Genomic DNA, 24,832 nt, shown 5'->3' with positions numbered 1-24,832 from the left:
AGAGTGCCGACCCCTCCACCTCCTCTCCCCATTCCTGTTTCCCTGGACAATGGTCTCTCCCCACTGAACTGCTTCTCGCGGAAGTATGGACGCTGCTCCTTTTCCCTCAGCCTCCCGCAGGGGACTCGCAATGTAAAACCTCGAGGCATACATGCTGGCCAAGAGCGTTCCGCGCCGTCTTGCATGCCGATAGCTGCGTGCTATTTGCATCCAGAAACTCCTGCCATGTGAAACGGACTTTATACCACACTAGAAACCGTTCGCAGATGCACGAAGCGGGTCGCCCTGCTTATATGTCAACCGATGGACTGGAGACGAGTGCCCAGCGTAAGTTACCCTTAGCGTAAGTTACACTTTGTGGGACCATGCAGTGGTTACAAGATCGTATGAAAACGAAAGCTGCAGGTACCTTGCCTAGACCGTACCGTGATGTTTTGTGTCGTGCCACCTATTCTCGAATGAAGGGTCACCAACAGGATCGACGTAAGAGTGATATTAAAAATGACTGGGGCTTAGCTCAGATAAGCCCGATTACGTAAGCGAAAGCTTGTTATACATGGCTATGCAGCCGAAGCACAGTTTGCCAACAGAGAGATATGGCTCGTCGAACGTTCTGACTGCAAGCGCTCGCTGCCGCATTGCCGTCGGCTTCCGAAGCCGTCACCGATACCAAACGGTGGTGGTTAGAACAGGAAAAAGGCGCCTAATTTCTGCAGTTCGGTAGAAAACACGGCGCAGCGCGAGGCGTTCATTGCTAAAATCTCTTGATTTTTCCCTCTTTCGAAAAAAATGGCAGCATATCCACGGAGTGAATGATGGGGAGTGGGGCGAAGCGTTCGTCCGTCCATTCGTTCTTGCTTCCGTCCGTTCCTGCGTACGTCTGCGTAACCGTCCATGCGTCCATCCACCCGTCCGCGCGTGCGTCTGTTCGTGCGTCCGTCCCTGCGTTCGTCCGTGCATCCGCGCCTGCGTCCGTTCATGCGTCCATCCATGCATCCGTCTGTGTGTCCGTTCGTCCATCTATTCAGCACTCCAAGACCCACCATCTCGCATCTTTTCATCATATATTCTCCATATAGAAGCACCGCCATCCAGCGGACAATTCAAGGACTAAACGGGAGGTGGCACATGCACACTTTCTTACGGCTTGCGCTTCGGGTTTACTTCCCATCTCTAACCACCTCGAGTTCATGGTATATACTAGTTAACTGTATTCATGGCTATGCGGCCCAACGCTCGCTAAACCTTTCTAAAACCAAGGAGGTTACACCCAGCGAGTATAACGTAGCAACCCTTCCTTGTCAGATCGTGCTCAATGTACATGCCAATAGCTGCTAATGGGGATCGCAGCGTGCGCGTTACCTAAAGGCCGAATGCTCCTGTCTCTCATTCCCCCTTAGCAGCCATTAACATGTGCATTGAGCACTATCTTTTATTGTTCAACAACGCACAGAAGAAATTTCTCACCGGAACTACCTTGGAGGTCAAAATCGTAATGACCGCTATTTCGGGTATGGGCCACTGGTGGTTACGTACTATATACGAGGGACGCACAAGCCACGCCATAAGGAGCTTCGCCCCTAAAAAAAAAAAAAGAAATCAGGGACTAGTACACTGTCACTCCAAACTTCGTCACTGCCGTCTTTCTGCCTCATTTCCCCGACGTTTGACTTTCCGAAGCTGCCATTCTTGAGCAGTTCCATCCAGTCTTCCACTCTGCGTGCTTGAACGCGCGTTTGCGCTTATTAGCAAGTCTCATCAGCAAGCCGAGCGACACCCGCAGGATGATCCGAAGCAGCTTACCGCTTTCACCGCTGGCCCGACCAGGTAACTTCGGCACAGATGGACGAGCGTCCTCGCTCTCTCCTTCCATCGCACGGCCACGGCACAACGGCTAGCCCGGCGCCTCGGAATAAAGAAGGGCCAGTCATGCATGTGTTTAGTCATGTGAACACGGGTGACGAGGCCGTCACGTGGCGCCCCTAGCTTCTTCACTTCAAGGTGATGATGATGTATGGCGTTTAGTGGCGCAAGGGCCATGGTTTGGCCAAAGAGCGCCAAAACTGTGGTAATTCGCCTCAAGGTCACACGGCGAAACTCGCTCAACTATAAGCTATAGCAGAGCTAAAGAATGAGGGAAGCAGGTGCTCTTAACGTGCTCGGTAAAGTCAGTAAAATGAAAGACGCGGTTGCAATATCGGCCCGGAGTCACCGCACGTTGTACAGTTATAGGCTTGGCGTCAAAGACAGATGGTCTACTCTGATCTTGTAAGCAGGTCAAGAAGGATTGAGTTGTCAACATGTTCGTGTGTCCACCAAGACGATGTGCATCATCTTGTGCTCGACCGTCCCAAACACGGCACACACCCACAGCGACTCAAACAGGAACTCCACAAGCTGGACTTGGAGCGAATGTTTCCGTTGGCGAAAATACTATATAGGCCCATGCACGGCCGTCTATATAGGATAAACTGCGAAGCAATAAAAGTGCTCCCGAGTGTTTTTTGTTTTGATTTTACATTTTTTTTTGAAGACAGAAATATTCACCGTGGACGTTGAGCACACTATAGTGAAATTTTACACCGTGACTGTATGAGTGCTCTGTTCAGACGATAGCTGGAGAGAGATAAGCTGGACATGGTTTGCCAGGCTTTTCACCTGACACGCTACTGAAGGTGCAGGGTGATGATCATGACATATACACTAATACACACACACAGCCACACAGAAGTAGACGCTATTTTAAAGTTTCATTCTGGTTCGTGGCCCACAAGAAAGTCCACAGCGCTGTGCGTAACGCACTTTGCCACGAGCAGATTATGTCGAGTTTTGCAGCGAAAGCTGTCATGAAATCACAACGAGGGTCACGTGCGGTGCCATAGTTGTCCGCCGCCGCCGCCGGTGTCCGTAACCACTATCGCACAAAATAAGAAAAACTTAGAAGATGAAGACCATTAAGGAAAGAGTGGGACTTGAACCCAGGTTCCCTGCGTGCCAACCGCGTATTCAACCACTGAGCCACACAGGTGCTTGGCACTCGCTTGCAAACTTGCCTTAGGCAGGCTAGATGTTGGGAAAGGAATCGCGTCAGTATGAGTAATAAAGCGTTTTATAACCGCCTCAACCAGGCGTCAGACAATGCGAATTGCGTAGCGAGTGGGTCGTCCAATATGCTTCAACACATCACAAAATCTTGTTCTTGATCACATATATTAACTGTGGCGCATATCCACTTCAGACATAATTGTTCATCGTCCTCAGCCTCTGCATAAAAAGTTTGCACGAAATTCTTAGCAAGTGTGTAGCGGATACCGTGCTTCTCCAAAGAATGACGAAAGATGGCATAGTGAATGCCTGCTAAAAATTAAGCGGTATGGCTTAGTGGGTACCTGCAAGTGTGCTTGTAGCAGTTACCCAAAAAGTGTTTAAAAAGAATCTGAAAGGCTGCTCTTCCACCTTTCGCTGTGACTGCGCTGTACGTTCCGCGTAGGCCTGGTGATTTTTTTAACTTATTAAAAATAGGCACACACACACACACACACACACACACACACACACACACACACACACACACACACACACACACGCGCGCGCGCGCGTTTAATTTTTGTGTTGTTTTTTTGTTTTGCCCCGCCGTGGTGATCTAGTGGCTAAGGTATACTCGCCTGCTGACCCGCAGGTCACGGGATGGAATCACGGCTGCATTTCCGATGGAGGTGGAAATGTTGTAGGCCCGTGTGCTCAGATTTGGGTGCACGTTAAAGAACCCCAGGTGGTCGAAATTTCCGGAGCCCTCCACTACGGCGCCTCTTATAATCATATGGTGGTTTTGGGACGTTAAACCCCACGTATCAATCAATCAGCATCTTAATTTTATATTGTAACAATCTCCTTTACTTATTTTTACTTCAATAAAAAAAGGAGGATTGAAACATATAAATATGGAAAGAAGCAAATAAATAGACCAAACATCGAGCGTTAATATATCTACTTGCATGTCCGAAAATAGTTTCGCTGCGCATGTACAGAAACTTCCAACAATGCAGAAATCGCAGATCAAAAAAAGTTGCTGCATCGGCACACCGAATGAAGTGAACGATGGCAAACGAGAATCGTGCATGCCATTAACAACGGGGAAGATACATTATAGTACAACAGTCACGTAGCTTGTCTTTCCACTTTTACGAGTCTAAATATAAAAAAGGAAAGGCAACGAGGATTCGAACGACGTAGGTGCATATAATCTCGGTTAATTGGCTTCCGTCCAACACGACGAACAGCGCAGCTTGCCCTCTTTGTATCACTCATCCCGTCCTTCGTATGCACACATTGCGTGACCGAGTGCTATTAGCATGCAGTGCCGTGCACGGCGGCACAGGTGTGCGGCGAAACCACGCCCGCACATGACCGACGTGCGTGGCTTCGAGGCAGCGCGCCAGGGCGAGAATGCGTCCCCTCCAAGGTCAAGATGGATGGCCCTGACCTTGGTCAGCGCCGCGCGGTGTCGCCTTTCGTTGGCCGATCGGAAACGGCGCCGCTCTTGAGCGTCCCCTGTACGTCAGTGGGTAGCCTTTCGAGCATGGAAACTTCTTTCCCTCCCTATATCTTTCGTTCCCCATACCCCATTCCTGTGCTGACCTGTAGAGGTGTCCTTGTAAGGAGTGACAGTTACGGGTCGGCACTTTTCTTTTCTTCTGTTATAACCACTCATATATACATGGAAACTGCTCCTTCTGGAGGTGTGGAAGGAAGGCAGCATACACAAAGGCAAAATCGGAGGGGAGGTTGACTAGAAAAGCGTCCGAAAGGGGAATAAAATGTCAAGAGAGAGGAGGGAGAAAAGGAATTAACCGGGAATTTTGTATAGTTGATAAATACGACGTATATTAGAAACTAAAGCACTGCAAAAGACAGAAGAAGATCATGTTGTGACAGCTGTCCGTTTCCTTCTTTTACTTTTCTTCTTCCTCGCGATCGCAGTTTTGATTTCAACAATGCACTTGCATTTCCGGTGCTGTATCGCCAGCAAAGGGAATTCACACAAGTCCGCCATTCTCACACTAATGTGCCTTCGCTGCCTTGTGGGCCAACTGCACGGAAAGCGATCGATCGTCCAACCATCGCCGCGCGTTGAAAAGTTCTTGTCTGCGAACCGGGAAAATTGATGTCTTTAGTGCTGCAAGCATCGCATGCCGCACCATCATGGGGGAAGACCCCTCCTCCCCCGCCCTGGGGGGGGGGGGGAATTTTCCTTGCACACACACACACACACACACACACACACATATATATATATATATATATATATATATATATATATATATATATATATATATATATATATATATATATATATATATATATATATATATATATATATACTCCCACGTAGCGTGTAAGTACCTCCTCAAGGACATTCTGCTCGGAAGAAGGCAACGACTTGTTGATCATACGTTTAATCTCGGCTGAGTAGTTGGGCGCAGTCTGACTGATAGCTGGAGACTCTGAGACCATTCTCACGTCAATTGTGGCCTGCTCCTTGAACGTACCCAGTTTGAATCCGGCTGGTAGAACAACAGGCTCTGAGGCTGCGTTGAGTGCCCACAAGCAAGCATGTCCGTCGATGGCTGTAAGGACAGACCGTGGGACCAGCACATTCTTCTTAATGGCGTTTGCATGATCAGGCTCCACAAGTCCAGTGCAGGGTCCTGAGCGGACATGAGAAGAGCATACGGGTACAAACACTGCTGTCCGACCAGGGATCGTCACATCTTCAGACAACGAAAGAGCATCGATGGGCAGAGTCGGAAAATCGTCAACTATTGCAGCGGGCAACGTACTTTGTAGAAGAATCTCTCCAGTTCCACAGTCAAGCGTAGCGCCGCATTCATGAAGGAGGTCTATCCCTAAAATGATGTCATGAGTTGCGCGAGCCAGTACGGTGAACTCAACTCGGAAATTTTGTCCACCAATCGTGAGTACAACTGAACAAATACCAACAGTGCATAACGTTTCGCCTCCAACTCCACGAAAAGTTTCTTTACGATTCCACGCGAACATAACTTTGTGACCCAAAAAACGATGTTTGAAACGAAGGCTCATAACCGAAACAGCAGCACCAGTGTCTACAAGAGCAAGAGTATCTACACCGTCTATACACACACGCACTTTGTTCATCAACATCATAGCAGAAGGAGGAATTGGCGAAACTGACTCTTTGCTGCGATGGCTCCCGAGTCCTCACGGTGGTTCTGGTCGCAGCAAAGAGTGCTCTGCACTATCGGCCCTGCCGAAGCAACATGCGACGGTTCCAACGGTGAAGTCTTGTGAATATGTACATAAGTTCCTGTGCAGAAAGTTGAGTTGTCGCAATGTATCTAAAGGCTCTGGTCTCCATCCTTGACAAGCAGCAGCAGCAGCAGTCACGACGAGACAAGACGTACACCAAGCAACCAACCTTCCGCTCCTTTTTGTAGCAACAGCCGCTACGCAGCTGAGAGAGCTCTGCTCAAAAGAACAGAGGGAGTGGGCAGAAGGTTGAGTTTAAGTGTATCGATGAATTCCGTGGATGGAGGTTCAGTTCTACTGGCGTAGGCAGAGAGAGAGAGAGAGGAAGAAGAAGGCCGGGAAGTGAACCAGATTTTAGCATCCGGTTTGCTGCCCAGCACTGTGGGGGGAGGAGGCATAAGGGCAAGAAAGAAGGTATAGGGAGAGAGAGTGAAATGAGAAAGAAAGTGCACGAAGAAATTTTCATTGGAGAGGGGGAGAGGGGCACCACTTTGATCCGAATTGGGGGCCGGGCAGGCAGATGCAGTCGAGTCTCATTTCGTGCTCATCACACACACACACAAAAAAAAAGTGGGGCGAAGGCACGGGTCCTTGGTTCATGTGTAGAAGCCAGCTGATAAACCGTTACTTAATTCTTCCCATCTACATATGGCACCTTCTCAGCGATGCTGTGTCGATAAATATCGCACGATAAGTATTGTACGGGGTGTTGTTATGTTTCCGATGTGCAGTCCTTCAGCAGCCAGAAAAAAATGGGCGTCATTCGGGGGGGAGGGGGGTGCCAAGGGGCAGTTGCCTTCCCCTCGACTTCTATTGCATGTGGATTGCAAGCCTGAGTTGGCAACCTTCAATATAAAGACCTGCATCTCAGAAAAAATATAATTTGCTTACAGTGCATAATTTTGGATACATTGCCCCCATCGAATTCCTAATACATCAAGGTGGACGATTGCAGTATATATACCTCGATTCTCAACGTGTATTAACGATTGGATAGTTTCGCAGGGAAGAAAAATATGAGTGTTTGAGAACACGCTGGCGCAGAATTCTCGGTCCAGAAGATCAAAGTTTCACGATCAAACGCAGCCGATTCGGTCAGGCCTTCACGCCGATTCTCAACAGAAAAATTCGGTTGTCTTAAATGCGCGTCATTTTCTATTCAATTTTCTCCCGATTAATTTCGAAAATACTTTTTTTAAATAATTTCGTATAATCTTGTTTTCTTATGGTTTCGCCACATAGCCATATTCTTTGTCCTTCTGGAGCCATGCAAGGCAAATTCTGTCACACCAAATTTTTCCAAGAACGCAAGCGCGCCGATACCGGGACGGGTGCGACGCAAAACCCATGCACGTGTGTGTACGACGTTTCGCTCATCTCCGACCTTTCTCGCGAGTATGCAAAGAGGGACCACAGATTCGCCTCACTGGTCGCGCGGTATGATGCACATCGCGGCACGCACGACTGACAGCGGTGGCCTTCTTTCCTCTCGCTGCCTGCGTCTTCTTCCCTTGAAACCTCTTTTCCGATGCACGCAGAGCCCGTTATAGGCTGGCCGCAGCAAGCACCGTTGCCTGCACGGTGTACGGATGCGTGCAAGCTGTCGCGATGCGGGCACTATCTGCGCTGTCCATCGCGCCGGCAGCGACCGGACGCGAAGACCAAAGGCGCGGCTCCCACGGCGCTATAGGTGGCGCGCGGCGCCTGCGGTAATGTGCGTACCTGCCACCTGTCGCTCGCCTCCGACGCGTCGGCTTTGACGGCGAACGAAGAGTGCGGCGCGGCCGTCGACTTCTTTGTTGCCAGGGGATTTTCTCCACGTGTATACGCGCTCCGAGCACGCACAAAGGTTTCTGAATGGGCCCTCATCTGGGTCTTCCTTCAGGACGAGAAGGCATACAGAGCCGCTTTGCGCAAATGTCCGCCGCAACCATTGAGGAAAAATGCATCGAAGGACAGTGCACGCGCGAGTTCAAGATGGTCAGTTATTAAAGAGACTCTAGGGTAAAACAATGAATTGGTTTGGATCAATAAGGTGCGCACTGAAAACTCTAGTGTCGTAAATTCCACCATCATAAGTTCATGATTGGTGGAAAAATATCAAGGCCAAGGTACCAGTTTTAAATTTCGCGCTGAAATCTGCGAGCGTGACGTCACGTATTTCAACGTGTATTTGTCGTATTTAAAACACATTGGCTCGGTGAAATTTCCCGAAATTTGGTATGTTAGGTATACTTGCCCCATCAACAGACACGGTGTTTCATTTTCACATATTCGGAGATACGTATAGGCCTTAGTAAGTGCTATGGAAATTTATGACGTCACCACGTCTGGTACAGGAATTTCACGGTGGCGTCGCCACCCGCGTTTTCTCGTTTACCAAGCGTCTTTCCGCGGCGAGCGTGATGATTTTGAAATTACGAAAGCGTAATTTACTAGCAACAGAAAAATCGTGTTCCTCTTTAGTGCCCCTTTAGTAATTGACGAAAGCTTACAAATATCGTGGTCAGTCCCCAGCGTAGGAGAGAGAGAGGGGTTTGAAAAGTTGAGAGGTTGGCCCGAACCTCAGCGTAAGGAAAGGAGCCGATTATATATATATATATATATATATATATATATATATATATATATATATATATATATATATATATATATATATATATATATATATATATATATATATATATATATATATATATATATATATATGTGTGTGTGTGTGTGTGTGTGTGTGTGTGTGTGTGTGTGTGTGTGTGTGTGCATGCTTTGAAACTGCTCTTCGCGCAAAAAATAATCTCGCCATAGCAGTTGTTTAAAAGTTAAGAGGAAAGAATGATTCCAGAGAGAAAGAGCGAAAGAGAGCTGGAGCAGATATAATAATAATATCATGATTCTTAGTGCCACGATATGATTAGAGGAGGGGGCTCTCCTGGTTGCTTTGTCTATTTGAGGATCCTTATAACGCGCACGTAAGATAGCGAATATTCTTGCCTGTTGGCATCTTTGAAATACGGTTGCTGTTGCCGCGAAAATCAAGCCCCCGTTAAGAATCTCATAACAAAGTGAGTGTATCAAGCTGAAGCAGTGGATATAGAGGAAGAGGTGGAAAAGCAGAGAGGTCAATCAAGCGGCGTCCGGGATATCTTACTCTGAAGATGTCTCTCTCTCTTTCTCACACACACACACATGTGCACACACACACACACACACACACGCACACACACACACACCCACACACACACACACAAAGTGCGTGTTATTTTTGCGTGTGTGTGATAGGCAGCGAAGGCCGGAGGGTCGTATTGGAATGAGACCTGCCACCTATAGCGGAACTTAAACCAGTGCTTAGAACAATAAACGTTTATTCCTCCTCCTCGTGTGTGCGCGTGCGTGTGTTGCTCCCTATAGCTGTCCCGTTCCCGCCGTATCAACTACGCGTTTAGCATGGTCACACCAACAAAGTCAGAAATCTACCCTCCACAAAGGAAGAAAATGGAAATGGATTCAGGTGCACATGCTTGAACACGTGCGACTGTACGATATATCAGAAAATCCGGATGAATGAATGGATGAAAAACTTTATTGGGGTCCCGAAGGATTCCACTCCTGTTTTATAGGGGTAGGATCACGGGCCGCTCCCACGTAGGGACGGGGGAGCCTAGCCTCACCGCTGCATCATGGGCCTTCTGGCAGAGTTCAAAGAGTCCGGAAGAGTTTAAAAAACAGCATAGCAATGATTCATGGATTGATATGTGGGGTTTAACGTCCCAAAACCATCATTTGATTATGAGAGACGCCGTAGTTTAGGGCTCCGAAAATTTTGACCCCCTGGGGTTCTTTAACGTGCACCCAAATTAAGCACACGGGCCTACAGCCTTTTCGCCTTTATCGAAAATGCATGCAGCTGCCGCAGTCGGAATTCGTTCCCGCGACCTGCGGGTCAGCAGCCACTATAGATCACCACGGAGTGGCCGCATAGCAATGCCCATGTTTTTTTTTTTTTTTTAACAGCCCGAAGACCCTTTTGGTTCAAAACGTTTCCACGTATACATAATTAAGGTGCATTGCGGAGTTGTTAACAAAAGGCGAGTTTAGAGTTAGGTATACGCTTAAGTATTATATAAGTGGTATGAAAATACGAGAGACAAAAAGAGTGACAGAGATCATTTGCACACACAAGAAAAAAAAAACAGAAAGAAACAAGCCAGAAAGGGTGTTCCTATCCCGCTTTCTATATGACCGGCGTTCCAAAGAGGACCCGCCTGCGAGTTTTCATTTAGGATGTGGCAGTACGGATACCGCATAGTACCATGTAAGACGGGAATGAATGAAGAGATGGTTGTAGTATGCAAGGCACAACCCAATGAAAAATGCATGCATTAAAGCTAATGAAAGTGAAGGGCCCATCATTTGTAGTCTTTAACTGCGGCGCAGCGGTCATTGTAAGAATGGAGCAGTATTTTATTTATTTATTTTAAATATCTCTACATTAACTACCAAAAACTTCCCGCATGCCTCCCTTGGCACCAATGTTTTGGTTTCAGTCGGCTGTGTCGACCACGTGAGACGCTCCGCTTATGTTGCTGACAAAAGGCATTTCGGTATAGGCAAGCAGGAGCCCTAAAAAGTTACTCGAGATGCACTTGATATATGCGCGACTGGGGGAACCAGGGTCACGCGAGGCGTTGCTTTTTAACGCAGCCTCGCTTCCAATCCCCGGTATGCTGCTCAACTGCATACCCACGCATTCCTCGTTTCACTGCAGACGTGTTGCCTATAGATATATTCGTGATCCAGCTCCAGCTCAGCGAGCAACATATAGCCTTCACGAAGAGCGTCGCACCCTTGCACAAGCTATATATATCAATGTATACCACTCGAGAGATCACTTGCATAACAGCGTGATGCACTCCTTGCTCTGCTTCGCGAATGACGCGCATGTCGAGTGTAGCACACATTTGCACTTGGCAAGCGGCCACACCTGCAGATGGTAATGGTGAAGAAGACTACAGGAATGCAGAAAGGCAAAAGGCATGCAAACTAACTAGACAATCGTCCGACTGGACATACGTGTGGAGGGGTCGGAAATCACCTGAAAGAGAGAGAGATGCTGTCAGTGTGTGCCACGCATCCCAGACTATACATAGTCAACTAATCGAATAGTCGCGCTGGGGCAGGTATATTTCGGGCAGTACACTTGTACACGAGGTATCTATACACAATGCATGCACATGCCACTCTATTCAATTCTGACTTAGCATCGAAGGTAAACGTACTCAGCCCAATGACCCAATCGGAATCACAATATAACAGAGAAATGAGCTAACTGGGCGTCCAAAATCTACGGAGGGCTCGCTCGCTGGATTCCGTGCCGACCGGTTGTGCACCCGCGCGCTCGCGACCTTCGGCGTCATCGTAGCTCTGGCCGACTGGACTGGCCCTACGTCACCTCCTGTCGCCGACGGTCTTCGACGACAGTGAAGCTCTGACCTACTGGACCTGCTGTACGCCATCTACAGACGCCGACAACATCTCTCGCAAGTGTCCCCGTCCTCGGACTCCAGTGACCGTGCTTCCATCTTTCCTGTCTCTCCTATCCCCTCAGTTTGTTGTTGCTTCTTCTTCCTCTTTTCTATACCTTTACTTCTACCCTTTTATCCCTCCTCACCCCCATCCCTTGTGAGCTCTGTGGCGGTGTCGCTCCTGAAGCAGACAATAACGGGGCTCACTTTTCTCTTCCTTTCTCTATCTTAAGAACCACTCGCAAAATGTACGGACACGATACACAGCAAACTGAGTCGACTAACTTAGTCTGCATGCGTTTGCGGCGTCTTGAGCCCTCTCTTGTGTATACGTGTCCGCATGCCTAGCGCTTTGAACTCGGAAGAAAACAAAGGATCTCTCGCGTACTCGCAAGCATGTAATCCATGAATGCGGGTACGTGCATTTATAACACGTAACCGATGTCCCCACCTCTACATAAAGAAAGCGGCTTGGAGGTAACCCACAGATTGCGCAGAACGCGAAATTGTCTATAGACGAATGAGTACGACAGGACAGTGCCGAGATGATCATCGGCTATATACCATCCACGCCGAGTGCACGTGTCAATCGATTTTATTGCGATAGAAATTATATGGACACTCACGGCTGGGTTTTGCCGCCGGCGTCGGTGTCATTCACGGTATATGTATATGTATCCATATATTATGAAAACGCAAGAAAAAAAATAATGCAGAAAAAAATCACAGCATATCCACGTAATGAATGATGATGAGTAGGACGAAGCGTTCATCCGTCTGTCTCTCCATTTGTGTGTCTATGCGTTTATCTGTGCATCCGTCTGCCCGTCCGTCGGTCTATCTGTTTGTCTGATACTGCCGGTTACGCATGACGCAGGACAAGGTTTAGGAGCTTCACCCCTAAAAGGGGCGAAGCTCCTAAAAAGACTCTGGCACGCGGGGCGAAGCTCCCTAAAAGGGGCGAAGCTCTCTAAAAGACTCCGGCACGCGGAATCGAACGTCCGACCTCTTGCTTGTGAGTGCGAGGCGTTCGCCACTGACCAACGAAGGAGCACCTCCTTCAACGTCGAAACGGCAAGCTATATATTTATATCTGCTACTTACCGCGGGCGATGGCCATCGTGTTTTCAGCATTCATCGAGAAGGCGCAGTGAGCGCTCGTCTCCACGCGCTCCCCCACGCGTATACTTTGCCCTCGCGGAGAGCAGGGGGGAGAAAGGGGGCGGAGGGTGCTGCGGACGCTCACACGTGCGCGCGCTTATCTCGGGTGGGAGAATGGTACGCCTTCGGCTTTCACCGGAACGATTCTGTTGTAGTTACCTGGCGCACAAAGGTCACTGCACTCGCTGCACAGCCTCCGCTTGCGAAAAGGGTGCGCTTTTCAGACACATCGAGGTAACAACTGAGACGCTCATTTGCGTTAATCTGTACTAGTGAGTACGTTTAGTGCGTCATTTGTGCGTGAGAAACGCGGGGCACGTTTCGATCTGCTTTCCATTCCTCGCGCGACCTTCCAATTTGTTGCTATTGCGTTCATTGCTTCGCCTTTGCGGCAATTAAACCTGTGACTCTTCATCTCCAGAAAGAAGCCCTGTGCCACACTTGCGTATTACGTGTAATTATATGGTCTCATGAGGCGCCCGTGGCAATTTCAGCAAGTGCGCATACTTTGCCACTCTCGGCACACATCCAGCTTGTGTTTGCAGCTCCAAAACCCTCCGCGGCTCATTTATTAAGCTATGTATACTGCAGTTGTTGAGTCCCCTGTCTATGTTTCATAGAATCAGATTTTTGTTCCTTGCTTACTCGAGTACTGGTATAAAGAAGACTGCAAGAAAGGGGGTAACAGAAAGGCAAAATGCATGCAAGTTAACCAGAAAACCGTCTGACTGGACCTATGCACGTAGCGATCAGAAAGCACTTGAAAGAGAGAGAGAGAGAGAGAGAGAGAGAGATGTGCTGTCAATGTATGCCATGCATCCCAGATTAGTCAACTAATCGAATCGCCGCACTGGGACAGCTATATTTCCGACAGTACACTTGTACACGAAGTAACTGGGCATCATTTACATGGCAGTTCATTCCATCATGCCATTATAACAACCATATATCGCATCGAGGGTAAACGTACGCAGCATATATAATGGCCCAATCGGAATCACATGCAATATAACAGAGCTGCGCTAACTGGGCGTGCAAATATGTACGGACACGAGATAATACCGCAAATTGAGTACACTATAACTTATATAGTCTGCGTTTGCGGCGTCTCGAGCCTATAGTGTTCAGACGCATTTTCGACTCGGACTAGAACAAAGAATCTCTCTCTCTTTCGCTGTCCGTATACAAAGACTTATTTTTTTCCAGCATATTTCACTGATTACTCTCGCCCCTCTACACACCACCTATATATACAGTCCCCCTCGCGTACCGTCTATCTTAAACCATACAGCTGCAGCATAACAATGTCTTTTTTTCCGATTATGCCGTCATAAATTTGAGCGTTGATTGAGCCTTCTTGCCGTCGTGATTGGTGGTGGGCTGGTGTCGACTTGTATTTGAATAAGTCACTTGCATGTCACCTCAGAGTAGCTCCACACCTATTTTCACCCTTCCCAAGTATATGGAGTCGTCCTCTGGTTAACCTCCCTCTCTCTCGTTTATCTTTCTCTCTCTCCACGCGGGAAGCAACTTTTTCAGCCCAGGAAACGATGACCAAGTCTTTCTCCCGGTCGGTAGTTCTGACGAGTTCATCCTGCGTTAATTTCGTGGAAGCTGGTATAGGAGTGCTTTTGGAGGGGGAACCCCATCCCCCCATCACGACAAGATGTGAGCATATATAGCTAGTGCACTTAGAGACACAATTTAGACAGTCTGGTAGAAATTCTTCGTTACTGATAGTTATTACACTATTAGGACTGGTGAAAGCGTATACGTTATAGTGCTCAGTGTATACGTCGGCTATATATGAGAACAAACAGACCGCGAACCTAACTATAACCTTCGGTGGCCGCAGCATTCCGCTGGTATTAGGAGATGTGCTTTAATCGGGGTGCGGACCGGTACGAAAAATTGCTGCATAATAGAATGGGACATACGCCACTTAAATGCGACCCTCCTATACATGTATACGCATTCCTGCACACGCAAACGCTCGTGTTATCCGGGCGAAGTGGAATTCCTTCAACATATCCATTCTCGGCATATATCGCGCATTCTCTGGCGGCATGCATCACGTTCCAGGTCACGCTGCGAGCGTATATATAAAAGCAGAGCGGCACACAAAGCCGGGCACCCGGATTTTTTTCTCTCCGTATGAGGGCGAGCAACGTACCTTTAGAACGCGCGGAGATCGAGGTTGACACAAAGAAAAACGCCCGCATTCCGCACTTCGTATACGCAAGGCAAAGAAGTAAAAAATGGAAGTCGGTGGAAATGCAAGAAAATTGGGGTGTCAGGCTATATATAGGAAAGCTGCTCACGAGCGCACAAAAGGAATCAGGCCCGATTCTTCGGGCGTGTTCCGGTTGCGAAGGGGTCACGGGCCAAGGGAAACGCGGGGTCGTGACCCCGCAGCGAAGGGGTCCCGCGCAGGTGGCACTGATTTCCCCCCGACCTTGCAGCTGCTGACCAGTGCTGTATACTCGGGATGCGGTCCGGTGAACCCTGTCGCCAGCGCATGCTCTATACACGGTGAAAAGAGTGTCGTATACACGGAGGTGAGGACAGCAAATTATTAAAAATGTTAGTCTTCCTTGGGATACATGAACGCAGGAATTTCGGTCTCTCTGCCCACCTGTCACACGATTCAGTCACTCATACGACGCGTAAGCACTTGCTGAACGTCCAGCCACCTTGAATCGGTGGCTACGTTCATACTTGTGCACATTCCTATACCAAAAAGCAAATATTACGCATATCTGAGGCGCAAAATTAGTACGTAAGTGTTATTGATTTGTGAGGTTTAACGTGCCAAAACCACCATATGATTATGAGAGACACCGCAGTGGAGGACTCCGGAAATTTTTGACCACCTGGGGTTCTTTAACGCGCACCCAAATCTGAGCACACGGGCCTACAATATTTCCGCCTCCATCGGAAATGCAGCCGCCGCAGCCGGGGGTACGTAAGTGTTAGGTGGTGTGTTCTTTTACTAGAATATACATAGATACGTAATTCTAGAGAGCCTAGCATTTCTTACGCTGCGCTGAAAATGCGAAGCTACTCACGAAAAGACGACCTGCAGAAGGCTATCGTCTTTCGACGACATTTGCAGCTAAGCACGCGGATAAGCGGCCAATTTTTCGGTTGGACGCTAACAAACGCTGCCCACCAATCTGGTTCACTAAGCTCATGATACGACGAGTGTCGATCTGACACCAATAAACAGAAATTGCTTCTGTTGGAACGCATCCAAATATAGCCTTACGAAGCGTTTGCATAGATTGGTAGAGAAATGTGTATCATTAGTGAAAAGAAATCGGTGCTTATGTTTTCCTGTAAGATATAACCTCGAAACATTTTTGCCTGGTTACCCCCCCCCCTCCCCTCCCCTCACGCACACTGGAGAACTGTCATGGAAGCTCCTCGCCTTCCCCCAAGTAGGAAAAAAAAAGTCAACAACTCTGGCGCCGCTTATGTTAGTAACGCAGTGGTTACGTAACATGCACTCCCAGCGAGCCTCGTCCCAAGGGAGGTTACTCGCGTTTCCATCGCACGTTGTTGCATTGCTGCAACAGATACCACTATTTCCGGATTCTGCAGTCAATGCCACAGGCCGCATTTTCGCAACCTCATGCACGCGTACATAACACGTGAGGCTTGAAAACCAACCGAACAACGCAGGTAGGAAACGGCGCTGTATGCGTGCACGGTATCCGCTTGTCTCGGTCGCGGTGCCACGCCTTCAATCAAGATGTCCCAATCTATGCAAATGGACGGCCGGCCATCGCAGCACGTGAGAGCGACGGAGCGGTATAGCTGCGCGCGGCACGTAATTCGATAACATGTGTCGCGCGACCCAGCCCGGAAACCGGTAAGGACGCCGGGACGCTGATATTAGCTGGCGCCGCGGAAGGAAACGCGTGGCTGCTGTCGCTTAGCTGGAAGCTTATGTAGCACGATGCGGGATAGTCTGCATTCCACGGCCGACGCCGCCGAGGCGTCGTCGCACACTCACGTCTCCTGCACGGCCAAACTGGGCGGCCCATGCTGAGGAGAGCAAGCAACTAGCTGACCGGCGCCCTCGTTGGCGGGAGAAGTTTCTCTGCAGACAACGCCAGGTATGCGGCGAGCCGGAGAAGAGAAGAAACAGGAAAAGTGGCTCGCTCCAAATGAGACTGGCAGTATACACCATGGAATGCCCAGCATGAGGTTCGGGAAGGATCTTGTTCATCCGATACCTTAAAGGTATGCTGTAATATAAATAATACGTGCCGTCGGAACATTTCTTTCCTGCTCTATATATAACGCGACATATCCTCCCTTACTTTTGTTGCCCTCCCGGTGATGCAGCAGCGGTAAGCCACTGTATCAGGACGTGCCCTCGCGGCAGTGAGCTGCTGATTATACCGCATGTCCCGGTGTGCCAGGCCTGCTGCTGTCTGAGCGCGTATAAATACAATAAAACCACTTCCTTCAGCCCCCGCGCAGCGAGAGATTGCGGACAGCGCCCCACATTCGAGCCTCGCATGCGGCACCGGTCACGACTCCGTGCCTGCGACTGCATGAACACAAACGACTGGGGGCTTGTGCGTGCGGTTGTATTTGTTTTTGAAACAGCCCACGGGCGCTGTTTCCGGTGGCTCCTCATGAGCCTTTTCTGCAGAAAGGTTGACGCCCTCGTGCGCCGGGGCATTCGGTAGCCTGAGTGAAGGGGTGCCCTATACGTGACCGCAGTTGGAATCTTACGGCTCAGAGAGGAAAGAGGTTGTGCCAGCATGGTTTGCTACCCTAGATTGGGCGAGTGGAGAAAAAATAAAAGAGAGTAAGGAGGAAAGAGAGACAAGTGATACACGCACACACGTCTCAGCGTTCATCACGCACACAGTCACACCTCGGAAGAGTTTTAGACCAGGTCTTCTGCGGTTGGAATGAAGACTGGAATACAAAATGTTCAAGAACGCGCGCATCAGTTGGACAAATGGGAAGCTCCGTAATTACCGGTCCTTGGACTCACCTGTTCATTGTAAATCCGTCCTGCACGTACTCCAGTAGCCAATGGGACAAAGGAATGACTTCAAGGATACAATGTGGATCGACGTCGATTGAACAGATAGCATAAGGGACCGACGAATGACAATAGAAACGAGCCATTGATGCACCTTCTCCACGTGAGTGAATGGGCATCCTTTTTCAATAACATTCAGAGATGCTGACTCCAGCATAATAGATGAACGGGTGTGTTCAACTGCTAATCCCGGCCGTACTTCGATAGACACGATTCGATAGAGGCCCATATGTACGTATAGACTTAGGCGCGCGTTAAAAAAAAAAAAACACCATATATGGTCAAAATATTCAGAGGCCTCCACACCTCATAATACGAGGTTTTGGGACGTAAAACCCAAACATTTATCGTTAATAATACATGCCCTGATATCGAGGGTGGCTTTTCGAGCCAAAATCGCAGCACGTGGAAGGCAGTGCTTCAAGAAAAAAACACGGGAGTTAGGTCAACAACGTGTAAAAAACATGAAGTCCACATCTATTCTCCTGTATACCTTGCTGTATTTTTTTTCGTATGATAACAACATTTCTAGGCGAGAATCTTATGCCGCTTGAGTCGAATGATCCGCGGCCTATATAGTGGGCGCGCCAACAAGAATGATGCGAAAAGGTCACAAAGAGCACATGCCCAACGACGTCTCAAATGACGTCGTAAATCGCCGAAACTTATGCCGCCATGGTGGTGCCATCGTACGGATGAAGTTTGGCCGATCCCGAAGGCGTTGCAACACCTGGTGAGGTGCTTCCATCAATCAATCAATCAATCAATCAATCAATCAATCAATCAATCAATCAATCAATCAATCAATGCTTCAAGCCTCAGGAGGGGGGATGGCATTAGCGTTGCCCTCTGGTGGCACACCGTGCCCCTCTCCCTTTCCTGAAACTTTTTCGCCATAGAATAGAGAGCGAAAAATGACCATTTCGAAGAGGTACCACTCCCTCCCCCCGAAATCAAGGAGCTGTACGTCTCCCTCCCTACGAAATAAAATTTTTTCTGCCTTCGCCCTTGGGAGAAGGGGGCATGCACTCGATGAAGAACGTCGAAACAACTTAATTAGTGCCACGTCAGAGCATAGGTTATCTCTTGTGCATAGCGTTGCCTAAAAAAGTGCCAGTTCTTGTTTTTTTTTAATAGAATACACTTGTCGTGAGTGCACACGGCAGACGCTCGTTTCCCGATAAGAAAAATGGGACCAAGAAAAAGAAATTAAATACGAAAAGACTGGGCGTGCAAGGATGGGAACCAGAATCAAGCCGAGACAACACAAACGCCTCAGCTGCCCATTTTTCGAAACGAATTTGCGTGGTTGTCTTAGCGCATTCTCTATCACTATAATGTAAAAGGCACAAACAACTGACCCAGAAATAACAATTTATGTGAGACATGTTAAAATGCTGCGTGCACGCTTATGTATTTATTTTTATCCAGAAAGATCATGCACGAAAGGTATACGGGTGGATCAACACTCCTCCACTCAAAACAACGTGACTATATCGAACGAAGTGCGAAAAATAGTCAGGACTCTGCGGTTACCGTTCTCTTTGAAAAACAGCGTTTACAAGGATACGAAGTTCAAGAAATAAATATTTCTGTGGTTTTATTTCAATGTTGCATGCATTCTCCCGATGCAAAATCATGCAGTCATCCTGGAGACCCATGTGAACAGCACACGCGACGTGTGAAAAGAATGTCTTCACTGCAGCACAATAAAGTAGGCAGGCGAAGCAACACTTGCAGGCGCACGTACATACAATTTGCGGCATCACGACGAGTCCGAATGTGATTTTTCTGCCGTTGTAGACTATTTCCCGCAAGACATCTGGGCACCGCCACTTTGGGCTGTTAAGCCGATGTTTCCTGTGTTTGTATAGCACGACGTGAATTAATGAGGCTGTGAAACATCGTGGCCACAACCGTTTTCGTGCGTATGCATCTCCTGATCATTCAGTCGTTAAACATAACCTCCTGATCATTCAGTCGTTAAACATAACCTCCTGATCATTCAGTCGTTAAACATAAAGAACACAACGGTTGACAGCCCAATACGACGGCAGTTAAGCCTTTCCGTAAAGTAGGCTATGTAGTGGTTTGAAATATCCGACGCCACGACTCGAGGTATACATAACACTAAGATTTAACCTTTCCGTAAAGTATAGGCCATGTAGTGGTTTGAAATATCCGACGCCACGACTCGAGGTATACGTAACACCAAGATTTAACGAGGCGGCAAGTTTCGATTTTGAAAAAAGCGAGCGAGAAGTTCTCGCAGCCCCGCCGCGGTGGCCTAGTGGCTAAGGTACTCGGCTGCTGACCCGCAGGGCGCGGGTTCGAATCCCGGCTGCGGCGGCTGCATTTCCGATGGAGGCGGAAATGTTGTAGGCCCGTGTGCTCAGATTTGGGTGCACGTTAAAGAACCCCAGGTGGTCAAAATTTCCGGAGCCCTCCACTACGGCGTCTCTCATAATCATATCGTGGTTTTGGGACGTTAAACCCCACAAATCAATCAATCAAAGAAGTTCTCGCAACGTCTAAACGCGTGTTGGTTTTGGTTTCACCTGCGTGTCGCCATAGCAAAAGCGCGCCAGAGTGACAACATTTTGAGATAAGCTGCAAGAATACCGCAAGCTTGAAGACGTATACAAAGATGGGGCTCGCGATATAATTGGCACGTTGCCGAAAGAAAAAAAAAAAAGACAGGAGCGGTATAGATATGACTGAGCGATAAACTGAGAAAAGACCTGTATATACGTAGGAAACTAAGTATCACAAACAGTCGGCTAAAAATAAAAATAAAAAGAACTGCAGAATAGCAGAGAAAAGGGAAAATGCTATAGTGGCGCTGTTTTGCCACGTTATCTCTATAGGTATCGCGCGCCAGCAAAATAAAATACGTGAAAAAAAAAAGAAGCGCCTGCTGTACGCAGACAACAGTGGATTAGAAGACAAGGTGGTCTCATATACACACACACACACACACAACCAGCTCGGCGGGGCTTCCCTGTTCACACACGGCTAGTATTCGTTCGCGCAACGCAACGACTCCGACTTGTCACTTCGTATTCTTGCGTTTCAGGCACGCTTGTTTCTGGCACGCACATGCTGGTTGGCGAGATATATGCGTCCATTTGTTCTGCAGCGCAGAGTAAACGAAAAAAAAAAAAAACGCGGCATGGGCAAACACGAGCAGTTGTCCGACCCCTTCAGGTTAATTGTACGATACGGTCCACTGCTAAAGGGAACACTCGAATGCACACTATCAGTATTTCTGGCCCTCTAATTCATGCACGTCAGTATATATAGTCTGTCAAGAGGAGTCACAACTTTTAACCACCGCAGTGAGTATTTCGCATTTCTAAGCCAATATGCTTCCGTAAGATAGCGAAATCTAAACATGCTGTTCACACAGGTTGTCCCTTTAACAGTGGACGCGTCTGTACATGATGTCCCCGAACACATACATGGAATCAGTAAAAACAAAAAGGTGGCTTGGGGTGTGTGGCGATGCAGATAAGCCACACGTCACGAACATGTGTGTTGAGGATGTTGGTATACACTCGGAAGCTGAAATGTGCACGCTTAATTCCTTTTTTGGCTTGTTTAAACATATTAGAAATGCCAGAAAGGCGAGAGAAAGGACTGGGATGCAATGTTTGTACCACGCACAATAGCAGTACCGTGGTCATAACGCGGTTTGAGCGTTTACGTGAAGTATATAGTTATCGATCACATACGTAATCATTATCTATACACATCAGTTATAACCACGTCCACACGCTACCTGAGTGCAGCAGTTATTTTTAGTGACGAGGAGGGACCGGTAAGTTCTTTCGGGAGGGGACCGGGAACTTAATTATGCGCTGCGTTTCGACTGTTTGCTTTTGGCAGGGCAAAGGGGGCGTGGCGGGCAAAATTTTTTTTCCCGTAAGAGGGGTGATCCCCCCACCCCCCTCCTAACATGCATATTGAGCAGCGTCATATCACCGTAAAAATGACAATTTTCTTTTTTTTTTCTTTTCAGATGAGGTATTTAAGTATGAAGCGTATTAGCAATAATTATTCTGACAAAGCAGAAGCTATTTCCTCGATTCAAACGTAAACACCCACGCCACAAAGAATAGAAGCGCGCAGCACGCGAGTTCGACACGGAATGAAATTATGCACGAAATGCGCAATACTTTCTACGTGGTAAGGCAATGCTAAGGAGCACTGAACAGATCACGCGTTACCTCAGGCTTGTATACAAAGGATTTGAGCAATAGTACAGCGCCTCTTGAAAACAATAAACGCGCCGAGGCAGCATGGAAGACGCACCCACGCAAGCTGTCTCATCTCGTAAACAGGGCCAAACACCGCTTATCCCACATAACGACTTCCAAGAGGTCAGAACAAGCTGCAGGCGCGTGGCCAAGAATATCCCGGAAAGACACCCGCACGGCAACTGATATGGGGCGCACAAAGAGGACCCGAAAGAAAGGCAACACAGAGGAGAAGCTCCGCGAGGGTGAGAAGCATTCACCGCGCTAACACTAAATATATCTCTGCAGGCATTGCCAATATTGCCAAATCGTTCGCACGTGTCTTGCACGAAGAGCCGGATGCCAAACCGTCAGCGCCGAGGCATCGCGCGAGATGTGGGCATCAATTCGACTGCACACGTCGATTCCGCGACGTCAACAAGTCACGCTTATTTTATATTTAAATTGGATTGGGTGACCTGGGGCATAGAACGAAAGCGCCGAGAAAAAATGCGTGAGCGAATTTCATTCACGCAGAAGGTCTCTGAAGGGAACGAAGAAATGAAATCAGAGTGAGCCACGATTCCTAAAAGCACCATTCTCGTTTTTCTCGTTAATTCGAATTAAGTATATGCATACAAACGAAACAAAAGAGCAGAATCCGAAACCGCATCACCGAACGGTAACTCAGCCCTCAATCGACGAGTCCACGGCAAACTCGGCCAAGTCTACGCAGCACGTTTCGATCGAGCCTCACCGTGCTGTCCGAAGGTGATGATCTTTTCGGCGGCCACGTGAAAGTCGTCGTCGTCGTCGTACTGTTCGCCGGGCTCGAAGGGCGCGTCGGCCTGCATCATGCCGGCGTCGTAGCGGTCCAGCAGCCGATGCAGCGGCGGGATGCCCGGCAGAGCGCGGCGTGTCACGTTGGGCGCCCTCTTCAGGCCCAGCTTGCTCAGTATCTGGGCCTTGATGGCTTGCAGCCGCACGGCGCGGGACGTCGCGCCCCCGCAACGCGTGCAGTTCGCCTCGCCGCGGCTCGGCGCACCGGTCGAGACGACGCTGGTCACCGTCACGGCCGGCGTCGTCGTTGGCTCGGAGGATGCGGCTGCACAGGCCGCCACCAACACGGCCATACAAGACGCGAGCGCAAGCGCGGCACAGCACCGAGAGGAAAGCATGGCGCACCGAAAGAAGGAGGGCACGCGGCGCGCGCTTAAATAGGTCGGCGCCACGCCCACCGGCGAGGCGCTGACCAATCGCGAAGCGACCGCTGCTGGAGGGGACGGATGAGCGGCGGCGGAGCGCTCGCACGGATTTCACCGCGCGCGTATTTTGGTAGCGAGCGCGGCATGGACGCTCGCACGTCGTGTCGCTGGTCATGTGTAATGTGCGAGCGATGTGTGTGCGGGCAACACGTGACAATCACGACGATGTATTCTCGTCCTACGAGGTGGTATACACAAATTTCTTCCCGTAACATTTTCTTGGCCCGCACCAAGTCCACGCTCTAGTTCATTGCCCGGAATCCCGCCCCAGATCGCTAAGTAAGATTAATCACTATAAAAACACTTCCACTGCAAACGGCTGCTGTATCCTCCGATCGCTGCCGTCAGTCATGTCGCTTCATGTTTATTTTTGACGGAATGACCGATAGGCAGAAGTTGGTAGGGCTTAATTATGATGTAAATGAACAGCGTCATATCATACACCAATACAGAGGACGAGAAGATGATAGGACAGAACCGGAAATTTCGTAAAAAAAAATAAAAAAAACACGCCCTTTCTGTGTGCATGCAGCCGGCACCACATCACAAATAAAGTTATGATTTCAGGTACAAAGCGAACCTCATCAAAATGCCATCAGTCAGCATATATATATTAAAAAAAGCTCCGCTCACCGGTGCTGCAGTTTCGTGAAGTGATACGAAGTCTGTTGGAGAAATACATGCCCTTTGGCAAATAGAGAGAGAGAGAGAGAGAGAGAGAGAGAGAGAGAGAGAGAGAGAGAGAGAGAGAGAGAGAGAAACAAACCAACTGGCATAACTTGAGCTTTTTGATACGGAATCACCCTCAAAATAGTCTCCTCGTGACTGCACACACTTCTTCCATAGACGCTGCCATTGTGGAAATCCTTCCGAGAAGGCCGGCCTCTTTCGTATTGGCGTTTGTAGCTGAGCTGTCGTTCCCATCTCGTGTCTATCGCGCTTTCTTCAACGACTTCTTGATTTTGGGAAACCGCTAGACGTCGCAAGCGGCCATATCAGGAAAGTAACGAGTTTGTTGAACTTCAGGAATCTGTTTTTTTTTTTACAAAAAAAAAAAGTTTCTATTAAGTGCGAGCAATGTGCAGGAGCATTGTCATGATGGATGCACCAATTTCCTTCGACCATATCTCTGGTCTCTTGCGCGGCACAGCATATGTATAGGCGCCGGAATACACGATACTCTTTGGCATTCCCTAACTTATGTGGCCTGTACTCGTAGTGCACCACATTAGTTACAAAATTTTTGTGGCTCACCCATATTTATGATGGACAGTGTCTTCATAGCACACC

At 48.5% G+C, this 24,832-nt stretch overlaps 1 protein-coding gene across 1 annotated transcript in view; it reads right to left on the bottom strand.

Annotated features, from left to right (window-relative positions):
• Positions 1-23,451, bottom strand: part of LOC119166876 (growth/differentiation factor 11) — a 78,402-nt gene extending 54,951 nt beyond the window's left edge. Inside the window, exon 1 of the mRNA XM_075891428.1 lies at positions 23,035-23,451. Within this exon, the coding sequence (XP_075747543.1) occupies positions 23,035-23,410 (376 nt within the window). The 5' untranslated portion in view covers positions 23,411-23,451. The remainder of the gene's footprint in view (positions 1-23,034) is intronic.
• Between the last annotated feature and the right edge of the window lie 1,381 nt (positions 23,452-24,832).

Source organism: Rhipicephalus microplus, chromosome 1, assembly GCF_043290135.1.
Source record: "Rhipicephalus microplus isolate Deutch F79 chromosome 1, USDA_Rmic, whole genome shotgun sequence".
In the NCBI taxonomy this organism is placed as follows: domain Eukaryota; kingdom Metazoa; phylum Arthropoda; class Arachnida; order Ixodida; family Ixodidae; genus Rhipicephalus; species Rhipicephalus microplus.
The sequence above is the reverse complement of the archived record's forward strand: the minus strand, read 5'-3'. Positions and strand labels throughout refer to the sequence as shown.